The sequence below is a fragment of the Apostichopus japonicus genome, chromosome 17, assembly GCF_037975245.1.
Source record: "Apostichopus japonicus isolate 1M-3 chromosome 17, ASM3797524v1, whole genome shotgun sequence".
Lineage (NCBI taxonomy): Eukaryota > Metazoa > Echinodermata > Holothuroidea > Aspidochirotida > Stichopodidae > Apostichopus > Apostichopus japonicus.
In genome coordinates, this window is record NC_092577.1 from 6,553,542 (window position 1) to 6,567,800 (window position 14,259).

A 14,259-nucleotide genomic window follows, 5' to 3' on the forward strand; every position below is an offset into this window, starting at 1 on the left:
TTGACTAAGATAGCGTATTTTTAATAAATAAATCAAATCTAAATGCTCAGAGGCTTTAAATGTGATTCATAGTCATATACTCATTGGTAATACTTAATTTTATAGTATTCCAAAATTAGAGAAATAACGACAATGAAGGTAAAGCATATCAGCACAACTGTCTCAAAACCTAAACTAGAAAAATCACATGATGAATTAATAAATAACCACAGACGTAAGAAAAATACATTTAGAAAATTTTAGATCATTGTGTTAGTTGTGTAAACCATTTAAAAGAAAACGGCAGTTTTGTCACGCGATTGATTTTGCATTGGATGGTGCTGGGGCTGGGGCTCGGGTTGCGGCTCGGATTGCGGTTGGGGCTTAAGATGAGACTGTGGTTTCGCTGGTGCTGGGGCTGGGCTGAATGATTATGGGAGTACTGGTTATTCTAAACTTTCATACTTGCCCCTTTTGCAAATGTTTATTTGCTCTATATGATCTAACATTTCATTGTACCATCGAGAGCGTGTCAACAGCGATAATGCGCTAATGCTTTTGAATAATGCGTTGTTAAAGCTTTGTGAAGGAATGTTTGTAACGAATATCCTGACGTCACACAAAGTGACAACGTTATGCTAATGTATGTATTTGCAATGGTTAAGACTTCCAATTGAAATGTCAAATTTAAGGAAAAATAAAATTGACCTTACATAAAGTGGGTAGTTGCTGGGTATTTTAAAATTATTTGTTATAGTTAATATAACTACAGACATCCAATCTGAATCGACTTCTTGCTTAGCATGCCACCGGACTGTAAAGTGTAGTTATACTTCCTGGTGATACAAACTAGACGGCTATATTTTCCTAATTCCCTAAGAGTACTTTGAATCATTTAGTAGTTTAATTTGCGGTATCACTTCCTGTGATTGTCTGGAACTAGCTCAGAGACATGCCTCGTCTGTATCGCAAACATATTTTAACACATTTAGCAGAGAGGAAAATAAACTCGGTCCTTCCAATTCATTTTACATCATACTTTTTTTCGTTACTTGAGCAAAAATCTTGTTTCGTAAACAATATCTAATTCGTTTCCAATCCAAACATTAAGTTTGCTTGTTTATGTTAAAATAACCCTAAAAATTATCCTTACAAAAATAAACAAGTATTCACGTTAGTATATTGTCATTAGTCTTAATTTGTCTATGTTAATGTATGTTCGTCAAAATATTTACACAAAAAACACACCTCAACCTTTAAACCATCTCTATCATTTACTCCCCCACCCCCCCTCCCGCCCACCTCCTATAGGCATACACCGTTTCTTTTAAATTCCAGCTTAAATTGAGGAAACTGCTACAGATACAGTTGTTTCGTCACGCAGTTGATGTTGCAATAAAATACAACGCATTTTTTGCTATAACTAGACACTAGCTATGTTCAAAGGCAAATTACTTCAAGTGGCGTTTGCAAAAAGGTAAGAGCATTTTACGAAACTATAACTACATTCAGATGCATCTCCTTCTCCTTTGTCAGCAGATGAAATGTGATACCAAGACGTTAGATATAAGTAGGATTTTTTGTCTGAAGAATGTCTCGCGTCATGTCAAGGCACATTTATGTGATCAGAACAATGGTGATCTTGATGAAAACGTTTTGTTACTGATAGTGATAATATGATACACGTAAAATACTAATTTTACACCCATTGTTGCTAAATGGTCCCGTTTACCTCTTTGTACATACACCTATCCTACACCTATACACCTATACACCTGAAATGTTGTCCACTGTGTATTTTGGCTTAGCCTCCGAGGAAAATCTATGGTAAGATCGAAACGTCAGACCTTCTAGTTTTTATTTGTATTGCGGTGTCTACTTTTTTATGATCAAATTGCGATCTAGTTGTTATTAGTAATTGATTGGATTGGCAAAAGTTATTAGTCAAACACATAAATTGTTTAACCTCTAACGTAATTGGCGCTATGCACGGTTTGGTTGATACACCAGCCTTTCTACGCTAAATAGAAAACTTTTCGGATATCATTAAATCATAATTGTCATAATTATATCGATAACATTGATTTCATTTTGTGAGTTTTTTTCTGTTACATTGAATTATCTCTCGAATAAAAATCGCACACCAGATCAAGATAAAACAAAATCTGTACACATAAATTGTTACTAGCACCAGGGTACCTGTATAGTTTGATACCATTAACATATTTCTCCTCTATGAAATATTGTTAGGACCCTATTCGGTTCAAATAGTTTCGAAACATGCAGTGAACAAATTGAACTGATATTGAAAGCGAGCCTTAGTCTATTTTCAGCATAAAACTATATTGGATTTCTGCAAGTATTAATTACTTTGAGCTACGTAATGTTTTCACAATTTATAAGCCCTACGCTACCTTTACTAACACATATTCGCCACGAAACGCATACATATGCGTTTTGATGGCACGATGAAGGTAGCATTGTGCCATGACAATACTATAGTTCATATGGTCATTAAAGAGTCTCTCACAAACAATAACATCTTTTAGCAAACGAACTCGTGGATGTGGCGTTTTGTTTCAAAACATTTCGACATATTCATACTATTGGCGTACGATACCCTCTTACAAAGACTGGCACCTTGTGGTACTGTACATGTTGAGATAAACGGTACACATGTTAACAGTAACTAACTGATGCGTTGTCTGATGTTATCAGTTTTATTGTTAAAAATTAATATTTTGTTTGATTGATGTAGATGCTGTCATCTTGCAATATCTGTTTAAGAGGTCTCTAGTGTAACAGACATAACCATAAAACCATAATGTGTGATTCCTATCACGCGCAAGTCCACTTTATTTGACCTCTTTCCGTGGTTTACGGACGTGGTTGGTATATAAAAAACGAGGAATTCAGAAGTAGAACTATTTAGAACATGTACATTTGCAGTGTTCGTTTCATTATCGTAAAACTGTAGAAGATCTAAGAAGATCCAAGAGTACTTCATATACTGCTCAACTTATCCAATATGGACGACGAAGACAATAACGAGAGTCGTGGTAAGTCACATTAAAATGAAATCCTTATTGAGGTACTCGAAAGAGCTCTCAATAGAGGTACCCCGATAGTAGGTTTCTCCGTCTGTCCTAGTAAGGCTCATGATTAATGGTAATTTACCTATTGTTTGTAATTGAATTTTTTACTAATCTAGTAAATTAAGTTTGCATAGATGCCTATGTATCCTTTCTCTCTGCCCAAAAATAAATAAATGAAGCATTAAAAAACATGAAAATCCTTATTGAGGTGCTCGAAAGAGGTCTCAATAGAGGTACCACGATAGTAGGTTTCTCCGTTTGTTCTAGTAAGGCTCATGATTAATGGTTATTTTTAAAAAGTTACGTCCAGTTTTTCATATTATCTGTAGCTGTGCAAATGTTTCATCTCTAAGAACTAACTTATCCTTTGTCATTTCCTCCCAGGTGTATCCGTTTTAACCTTGTTATTAATCCCTGCTTTTGCTGTAGCAACGATCAATCTAGCTTTCTACAACAAGATAAAAGATCACCTGGTAAGATGCTTGAAGTTTGTTTATATATATATGTTTGTATATATATGTTTGTATATATATGTTTGTATATATATATATATATATATATATGTTTGTATATATATATATATATATATATATATATATATATGTTTGTATATATATATATATATATATATATATATATATATATATATATATATATATATATATATATATATATATATATATATTTATTAATCATCATTATTTTTTTCAGAACATTAAACGATAAATGAAATCATTTTGTTCAATATTCCTGATGTATCGAATAGGCTAGATAAGGATAACAGCGATGGCGCACTAATACGGTTAGTCAGATATGGCCTATACTGTGTAACACATGCCAGTATTAATTCGCAGTTATATCAGCATTAATTCGCATATAATCCGATAACAAAGTTTGATATTTGCCGGCAGATATTTCAAACCATTATTGAAACATCGCCTCATACAAACGAATATATGTCCAAATTATATGATGACATACAAACATTATTTATGGATGGCTAGTAATATCTGCGAACATTAAATCGAACTAATGTCGAAATATAACTGAATTGATGTCGTCATAAATTCCCTATTTATGTCCTCCATGCCCAACCTTAAACCTACAACGTGGTACGGCTATGCTTGAAATATTATTAATCTGCCAGTTGGAACTGTTTATCATTTAATTTTGAACAGTAACCAACAATGTGTCACCTTGGGGGAACAGTTTCACTTGATAAACCTCAAATACTGTTACCTTTCCGACTTCTATTGAACCATGCTAATTGCGAACATAGGATACTTTCCTTTTGGTGAGATATGGGATAGATATGCAAACGCATGTTAATCCATGTAATTGAATAACAAGGCTACCTTGTACCTACTACCTTGTAGTAGTCTTTTCTGAAAGGGTTTCACTCATATCATCCGTACAAATGAAAATTGTTACATTCAACTTTGTTTTAAATTAAAGTTTAGTAATATTTAATACTTCGATCAGCGTCAAGAAACATTATCTTTCGATTAATCTTAGGTTGCAGACCCCGGTCACCCAAACGATGGAAACAAGAAGACTCGTTTCACAATATTTTTTGCAATTAACATATTTGCATACTTAATAGCCGCACAAATATGTAAGTGCTATATATTTTCAATCTTTGAAACAAAGAACATGAATTGACGCCTACACTGTTTTGTTGATTCCTCATATTTCACAACATGATATATAAAGATTGGCAGACGGTATAAATAAACTTATGATTAACATTTTCCGAGTATTGGTCCAGTAAACACATAAATATTCAGTTTTATGGAGTAAGATCAACCGGTAACGGATTTCGTATTCCATTCTTCAAGTGATTACTTGAGCAGCAATATTACTGAAATGTTTTTTATTTCTTTGTCTTATCAGTTTGTTGTTGCAGTTGTTGTTATGAAATGCAGTAAATCTAGGCTCCTTTGATGAGATCTAACTGAAAGCTACGATAAACGTATTGCGACTGCTAATCTGATGGGTCACTTTTGATAATCAACTGAATTTGTATTAAATTTTAAGCATATTACACACAATATTCTTGTACTTGTAAGTTTGAATAAAAAAACTAACCATAGTTTGTCTCCGTTGTAATGAGTTGAGCTACAAACTTCGACTGACATTTGCAAAGCAAATTAGCATGTAAAAAGTATCTGCTGCTGAAGGTCTGCTTCACTCTCAATCTGTTCACTCTTTCTTTGAAATAAATGTGGTAGTTCTCAGCTTTAATAACTTTAATATTACCTTTGACGTTTTAGCAATAATTAAACGTAACAAGATGCATTGCGCTCGTGCGTTCCCCAACAATACCCCTCCCGTATTCAATAATCACATCCTCAATAACACGTTTTTTTTGGTATACATATATCGTCATATATATCACAGACACCCAAAGTAAATTTGTTTATTTTTCTTTTCAGTTTTGGGCGGGTTATATTTACCCATCTTTGTATGCGGAACAGTTTCTGCTGCCGGTGGCCACTTTCTAGCCCAATACATGTTGCCAAAGCATGGTAAGTTTAAAGCTTGCTGCATGGTCACTTCTTGTGTAAATATTAATCTCGGGGGGTGTCATGTCAGCCTGATAGAAATGCTGGCTATGTTGGGTCTTTTGTTAATAGCACGGCATATAGTTCTTTTAATGGATTATTATCTTCGTAGAGAAAGTACTTATTTTTACACGTCAGCTTAACTACATGCATTCCATTGTTGGAGACAGCTTCTCATAGTGTAACAAACCTTCATTCTTATACAAAATCTTTTAGATGTACCCTTAGAAGAGGACAAGGATTTTACACACCTGTTAGGACTTCTTGGATTGGATGAAGCATCAAAGTTAACCATTCAAGACCAACGAATGATCAAAGAAGACTTGAATACCAGTGATAGCCGAGACATCATACAAACATTTCTTAGCCGACTTTCGTTAGGTCAACATACTGCACTTCAAGATCTTTCTGACCATTTGCAAAGACTGAAAGAAGAAAAAGGGAAAAGCAATGGAGATTACGGAATCAGAGATATTTTGTTTGCCGTTTTGACCTGCTGTGATATTCACCTTCTCCAAGAGGTACTACGCAACTTATCTTTAATTGGAAAGGCAGTACCAATCATACTTCCGAGGTTACATAAAAACTCAGTTTTACTACATTATGGTCTACGCAGGTCTTATGTAAGTACAAGTACAGAAGATGTAAGAGGTATCATTAACCAGCCATTTGTCACCATATCATGTTTGCGGTTTGGAAAGGTCAGTGTTTCTAAGACAATGGTTCTTAACCTGATGCTTCAGCAATGAGCAACTCTGATAAGCTTTGTAAGACATACCTATCAGAGGATGAAGACAATGCTTTGTCCAAAGGGATCGTTGAATGTGCTTGGTACTTACCAACACAAGGGCAAAACGATCTGAAAGTACCCTTGGCTATTCTAAATTTGCAAGGTGATTCTCTTAACCACAATGATCAAGCTGAGTTTTGTTGTAAAGTGTCAAGCACGGTAATTATATTTGTGGAAACCACCATAAATGATGAAGTTCAGAAAAGGGTCAAAGAAATAAGTGAATCCTTAAATATAATACTGGTTTCAACTAACACTGAAGCTATGGTTCCTTTCCAAACCACTCAAAATGTTATCTTTGTAGAAATTACTTTCGCCTCAAGACCGCAGTTAGGTCAAATTTTATTCAATCACATAACAAAAATTGCAACTGCAGAGAAGCAGATTTCCTTCTCAATGTTTCCGCAAATTTGTAAAATGTTAGACATTGATGTTGATGAAGAATTTCCAAATTATAAGAATGCCAGAGTCATTTCCCACAATATCGTTGGAGCCGCGAAAGGAGAAGGGAGATCACGGCGAGAAATATTTCCACTTCAAGACCTTTGGAAAGATTGGGTTGTAGTAGACCGGGAAGATATTGGAATTGATTGTATTGAACATAAAATCTCTAACAAATTACAAAGGAAACGCGAAATTAGAAATCTGCAAAAGAATTCGAGTTTGGGAGAGCCTTTGAAAATCTTTCTAAATTGCTTGGACAGTGATATTGAAAACAGTTATCTGCTATACAAGTGTCTTGAAACCTTTTGTGATCATTGTCTAGGGAAGGTGTTACACCATGAAGAGAATACAAAGAATAGGTTCAATGTAAATGATTTAGTTAACGAGGTTGGACAAATGGTAGAATGTGATCACCCAAGACTCGCAAGTAGCGGAAGTTCTGCAACCGATCAGACATATCCCGAAATATTTGCTAATTTTTTTAAAAGAGGCGTTTCATTGCCACTTTGTCAAAGTAATACGAATACAATCGGGATCAAATGGTTGCAAAAAATATTTGACCGTCTGCAAAGCAGATCCATATCTGATTCTAAGGTTTGTGTTGTTTCGATGATTGGCTGCAACGAAACCAATAAAACTTCCTTAATTAATCAATTGTTTGGAGTAAATTTCTCCTTTTGTACAAAAGGAGATGGCCTTCTTTTACAATTAATGCCAGTTAAAAATGCTAAGAATGTGATGAAAGCATGTGACACTCTACTGATACTAAACACAGAAAGTGTTCATATCGAGAGAACGTCATCTCAAGATGATGTCGAGAGGAATAACTTTATTTGTTCCTTGGCTACCTGTCTCGCTGATGTTGTTCTCATTAACGTGACAGATGACATATGCACAGAGGATAAGAAAACGTTTATGAACACGATTTCAAAGAGCCTTCTTAGAATGAAGGAAGTTAATAAGTCAGGGAAGTGTTTTCTGGTCAATCTTGCGCAAACAAATCCTAGCCAAAGTGATGAAGAATATAAATCTGACAAAGTATTAAAGGAAACAGAAAACTACTTACAGGAAATTTTTAAAAGAGATGGTAATGAAATCTCAAATCAAGATATCAAAGACATTTTCTTCTTCCATAACGAGAGATGCGCGTTTACATTAGGACCAAGTGAAACATGTTTATCGAGCAAAGACCAATATAAATCTTCAGATGTTCTTGCACTTCGGCAGTTTATTTTAAAGTTTTTAGCAAAATGCACTCGTTCTGAAATGTCATTTAATGGATTTTGTCAACGCCTCGCTGATGTTGATAAAGCATTCAAAACTAGCAGCTTTGTAGAAAATTTTAAAGATACTAACATTGACACACTCAAGGACGAATTTGTAGCATTGTACCGGGAAAAGGTCTTAAAAATTAGTCAGGACCTTTCTGAAACACTCGCTTTAGCGTGTAATGACCTTAGGTACGGTCCGTCAAATGATATTGAGAACCTTAAAAGTAAAAAACTGGATGTTCTCTCTCAAACTACTAGCGATAAAATGAAAGTATTTCAGCAAAATGTTTCAGACTTGCTGCAATCTCCGAAATATAAATGCTTACAGGCGCAACAGCATTACTTTGAACAAGATATCGAATCGAATAAAACTTCTTTCTTGCAGACAGTAGAGCAACGCTTGTATGAGGTAACTGAAGAGGTGAAACAATCTCAGTCAATTGTCAAAGAAATTAAGAACGCGAGGGAACTGTTTATTGAAAAGCTTGCGAAAAACACTGAGCACAGTATGGAAACTTTTGAGCAAACTAAGCAAGATTTCCTTACTTCAGTGCAAAAAAGTAATCCGTTGTATAAGTTACATGATATTCAACAGAATACGGAAAAAAACATTCTTCACGTATTAAAGCAATACGGCGATGAAGTCGCGTCATTAATAACAAACAAATCACTTTCTGACTATACCGGTGCACACAAAACTGCATCAACGTCTTACAATATCAGAACCATAAATGATAACTTCAACGTTGCAAATGAAGACATCTCTATCACATTTGAAAAGTTTCACTCAAAAATAACAAATATGACTTCTAACCCTCAAGAAATTACTACTACGTTGACAGCACTTTGCGTTTTGTTGAAAGAATTTGAAGATGGCTTTAGCGTTATGGTCGAAAGGATAACAATGTATTTATTTTTTTGCTCCAGGTTTCTCACTGCAGTCCACAAAGCTCACTTAAGAAACGAGATCGACGCTGTTTCTGATGACACTGAGCCTAGTGAAAGTAAAATCAATGAAAAGATTACAAGTTTATTCAACCAAGTCAATTATGCAATAAAACTAGCAGAACCTTTAGATTATCCTTCCCTAGAGAGCAAGGCTCTTCTAATTCTGTCAAATCTTGAAAATATGTGCTCTAATTCAGACATGATTGTATTCAGAGAAGTGATGACTTCTTCAAATATCACAAAGTGTGCACTGCTCCCCTTTAATCTAATCACGCTGCAAAGGCTTGATAGATATTTTATTAATATGCTTCCAATTCTTTCTTCAGAAGATATGAGGAGCATCAACAACACTGTAACGGAAGCGAAAATGACAGTGATTGGAAGAGCAATTTCGAAAGCTTGTTTTGACCTTGATGGAACCCTAAATGAAATTTTCAAATTGATTGAAAGAGCTATCATCGATGGTAGTGATAGTGAAAAGACAAGAGCCGCTGCCATCGTACACATATCTGCATGGTCTTCAGACGTGATATCTCTGAAGAAACTTGATGAAAATAGAAAACAGAACATTGCTAACACATTTACACATGAAGAGTCAATTTTGTGTCTAGCTATGCAAAAGACAAAATACAATGAAAACTGTGATTGTCTCGTGGGTGAAATTGTTGGGAAAGCAGTGCTAGACTCGGTAGTAAAAGCTACTGAAGAAAGCCTTGTCCGTCGAATTAGAAATTCATTCTTCGGAAAGTCAGATGTTTTTACTTTGAAACGAATATTTATTGGAACGGTCTTGAGAGACCTTTGCGTAAAAGGTGATTACCTAGGATTTGCTCAGTTCTTAGCTAACTATGACAGCTTCACAGAGAAATGGATTTTGGAGTTCATAGCAAATGAATGCAAAAAAATGGATAATTCCATGATCGAAACTCTAAAATGTGAAACCATTCGTTTCTTCATAACAAATACTAACAAAGTACTTGAAGACACCGTGAATCAGTTTCAATCAGAAGCTAACCAAAATCTTAAAATATGGTTAGAAATTTTGCAAAAGAATATGAGGACTTATTGTAAAAAATGTTGTAGTGTTAGTACATTAGACGACTTGGCAGACTCGACAGCGGTACAAAACTTTGAAACGTTAGCAGAGTCCATGCGGATTGTACTAAAGCAATTAAAATCCCAACTTGAGGAGTCGATAGTCCTTCCTCATAGAGGTAACATGGATGACACAAAGACATGGCTGATGTCACTGCCAAGACAGATACACATCGAACTTGCGCAGATCATTAGAGGTTGTACTAAGCAATGTCCATTTTGTGGAGCAGTCTGTGAAAAGACCCTTGAGGGTCATGAATTTCATGAACTAGAGCTGCACTATCCGGGAGGGCTAAAAGGCTGGCGGGATCTTATGACTAGTGAGCTGCTTATTGACATTTGCACTTCTTTAGTTGCGAGTAAAGGGACTTATCTGAACCCCAGGAATGAATACAGACCGTACAGTGATTATAAGGAAGATTATCCGACTTGGAATATTCCCACTAAATTTGATGATCCGGAAGAATTCTGGAAATACAATTTTAATAGATTTAACAGACAATATGCAAAACACTATGATTGTGATGAGGCAGATATTCCTGGAGATTGGCATGCATTCACAAAAGAGGAGGCCATACGGTCTGTTGAAAAAGTGTATAATCTAATTCCGTTAAGCCTCACTTCTACAATGGATTGAGGAAGGTAATGAATCCTAATAGAGGAGAGAAATCCAGTACTAAGGGTTAAATCATTCTCTGCAGAATGTTTTTTTTTAGTTGTTTGCTAAAATATATTATCTACTTTCAGAGTATAGCCTTAGTGAATTTTAATTACAACGATGTATTTACTTTTAACTGAAGAGCTTGTTTAATTACCTTACAACTGCTCTCAAATCGTATACATTAAATTAATGCAAATTTTCAACCAGTCGTGACGCGTTTACAAATGGACGTATTTGAGACCGACCATTTTAAAGAATTCCTTTCGGTACAAAATTAACTTTGATATGTTGAAGAACAACCACAGTTATCAGTCCAGGTTGTAGATTTACATCACTTTTATTGTTTAAGAAATGACCATTTAAAGAGCCAAGGTTCATCCGACCAGTAAGTCGATTTCACAACTACATCACAAACTTAATAGGAAAAGGAGCCCTCTGCATTTTAAATAAACTGTTAAAACAGGTTAAAAATTATCACGGAAAAATGGTCAACAATTTCATCTGAATGTGCTCTGAGCTCTACACTAGTGCTTGTTTCACTGAGTTTCTAGACTTCATAATACGACTCATATAACAATGAAACGTGTGCTGTGGAGTCAATCTTATCATCATTTAAGACTTAGAGGTCAATTCCTGGGATTTTGTTTTTTAACTTTTCAATATCTTGTAACCAGGAATGTTTATAGAACCATTATGGCACTCATTATCATTTGTTTCTTTTTTCTATTGCATATTAAGACTACAAGTTCTGCCTAAAATCATCCTTTAGCGACATTTCCTTTATTTGTTGCTTTACATTTCTGAGACTGGATAACACGCTTCTGTTGTCGTTGTCTCTGGGCACATCTCTCTAAGTACATTGTTTTTTGTTGTTGAAATGTCTGCTCTGTTTCCTATACCGTTTACCATATTAGAACCACAGTGAATGTACAGCTCCACACTGATCAGCACCAGTCTTGTCAATAATACATCGCCCTATATTTGGGTATCCTGATTGCACTGAGTAACTGCGTTCCGAACTTAGCAAATTTAGCAACTGTAGCAAATAGTTATATTATATAGTAAATAGTATATTGATGTTTTTAACATTACCTCTACTAATCTCAAAATCTACGCAACACCAGAACTTTATCTACTTATCTTCAGTGTTACATACCAAAATTGTAATGAAAGAAAGGCGTTTGGTTTTTTCTTATCTTTTTCTAATAATTCATTGACTCAGATAGCGTTCATATATTTCTTTCTATTTTGGCGAGGTCAGCTTTTCTGTCTCATACATTTAAACGTTTTTTGTTTAATATATCCAACCTAAATGCTCAGTGGTTGTAAATGTGTTTCATACTTATAAACATTGCATGGCAGAACTAAATTTAAGACAATTAAACGGAAAGCATATCAGCTGTCAAAAGAAGAAGTACATTAAGGAAGTAATTAGTTGAAGTTTATAATATTGAAAAACAAACAAAGATAAAAGAACGTTGTCACGCGATTGATTTCGCAATGGGATACATTCCATTTTTTTGCTATAACTAGACAATAGCTAGGTTTAAATGTGGTTTAACTTTAAACTTAAAGTACCAAGTGGCTGTTGCAAATTATAGAATAACACGGGGCAACGCTCAACAAAGTTCACCTATATGAGTACCATACTGTTGACCTATTAAAATACGCTTTATTGTACATTGCTGTTTGATAGAAAAATATAATACCATTCGAGTTTTATGGAAGAGATATCAAATATGTTTATGCATAATATGACAGAAAGTTATGTTTCATTTCCCTTACGTTAAACAATTTTTCATATTTCATTATACTACTGTTGTTTTCTTGATAATTATTTTAATGTTGCTTGATTTACGTAATATATGAATCAATGTGACATTGCTGCTTCAACCAATAAACAATACATTTGGTCCAATGCATTATCAGTGTCTTCTCTGTTATTCCAATCGATTGACTGTAAATATTGTGTCAAAAGGAGGTATGGGTTGGACTGGCATGTGGCCTGTGGCTGTGGTTGGGGAAGGGGACGGTGGTGGTGATGCGGTTGGGACATTGATGGGGATGGGAATGGGGATGGGGATGAAGATGGGGATGGGGATGGGGACGGTGATTGGGATGAGGACGGGGATGGGGATGAAGACGGGGATGTGGATGGGGTGGGAATGGGGATGGGATTGGCAGTATCATTTCTTGTAATGGTCGGGAACTAGCACAGTAAACAGAGTGGAAAATATACACGGTTCTGCCAATTCATTTTACATCGTATGATTTCGTGACTTGAGCACATTTAAAGATAACCCTCAAAAATATCCTAAGCAAATGCAAAATTCACGTATCCACGTTTGTAAATTGTCATTCGTTTTAAAGGTGGGGGCGCTCGTATACTTTTAGAAATAGGGGGCTTTGATTTCAGTGGTTTTGCTTGTCTCCCTTTACTCACATGACTTTTCTGAGTGGTCACCTGATCGTAGCTGTACCTGGCTGTGAACGGTATCGTGTTGCAAGCTATGGCCGCGGGTGATGTACGTTTATTTACTCATGTAGGTGTTTTTACCTCCATCGTTTACTATACGTTGGTCAGTGTTGTGGATATTCAAGTTGATAGGTAGTTAGCACAGTGTTTTCGTACGTATTTTGAATACAGCCAGTTTGCAGTAACACAGTATCGAGATTGTAATTTGACGAACGAAAGGCTGCTAAACACGGAGGCGTATTCCGGGGAAAGTAAAATAACGTATCTGAACAAAAGAGACCATACATACGACAGGGGCAAACACTTTACTAGACTTTCGTTAACAGGTCGTGCGACATTCACAACCGTTGGATCTGCAGCTATTGATACATCTGCATCTCCAGATTGAGATCAATTGATTTGTCCATTTTGTCGCTTGGCCACCCTCTAATTCAAGGCTGGCAAGGTTGGGGAAATTCGATCAGGGAGAAACAATTAGCAGGCCTACAAGCAGTAAAGTCCGTCAATCTACACAATTTAACAAGCCGGAATAGTTGCGGATTAACAGCGGGTACAAATATCTGTATCGGTTTATTTATAATTGTGTGTTTATTTCCGTTGGCAAGGGGGGGGGGGGATATGATATTGAACGTGGGGAGGGTGTGTGTGGGAGGTGGGGCGGAGGAGGGTCACCTTTGTAGTGTCGAAACGATGCTACATTTTACGTCTATCTTCGTGTATCACATGTATATATAAAAAAAAAAACTATCGACACGATCAATCAGTCCTGTCTCTGACCTCCTCTCATGCACTGATGTATTTCCTTCCCTCTGTTTACCCTGTACTTTTTAATTTGCCGACTCCCCTCCCCCCCATCCCCCCAAAATATATGTTTACAAGGTTGACAATTCTATAGTCCCAAGCTAAACACACTTGTTGTGGTGAGCGTTTACTATA

At 35.7% G+C, this 14,259-nt stretch overlaps 2 protein-coding genes across 3 annotated transcripts in view; one reads left to right on the forward strand and one right to left on the reverse strand.

Moving 5' to 3' along the window:
* Positions 1-14,259, reverse strand: part of LOC139985115 (NLR family CARD domain-containing protein 4-like) — a 373,980-nt gene that overhangs the window by 202,114 nt on the left and 157,607 nt on the right. The window lies entirely within an intron of this gene.
* On the forward strand, positions 2,854-10,834 carry LOC139954782 (uncharacterized). 2 transcript variants are annotated; one of them, XM_071954715.1, is made up of 6 exons: positions 2,854-3,038; positions 3,459-3,547; positions 4,590-4,689; positions 5,510-5,602; positions 5,855-6,261; positions 9,418-10,834. In XM_071954715.1, exons 1-6 carry the CDS (start codon positions 3,008-3,010, stop codon positions 9,424-9,426), a joined length of 729 nt encoding a protein of 242 aa, XP_071810816.1. In that variant the 5' UTR covers positions 2,854-3,007; the 3' UTR covers positions 9,427-10,834. The 2 variants fall into 2 exon arrangements, with proteins under 2 accessions (XP_071810816.1, XP_071810815.1); XM_071954714.1 differs by lacking the exon at positions 9,418-10,834 and having other exon boundaries at positions 2,867-3,038; positions 5,855-7,725.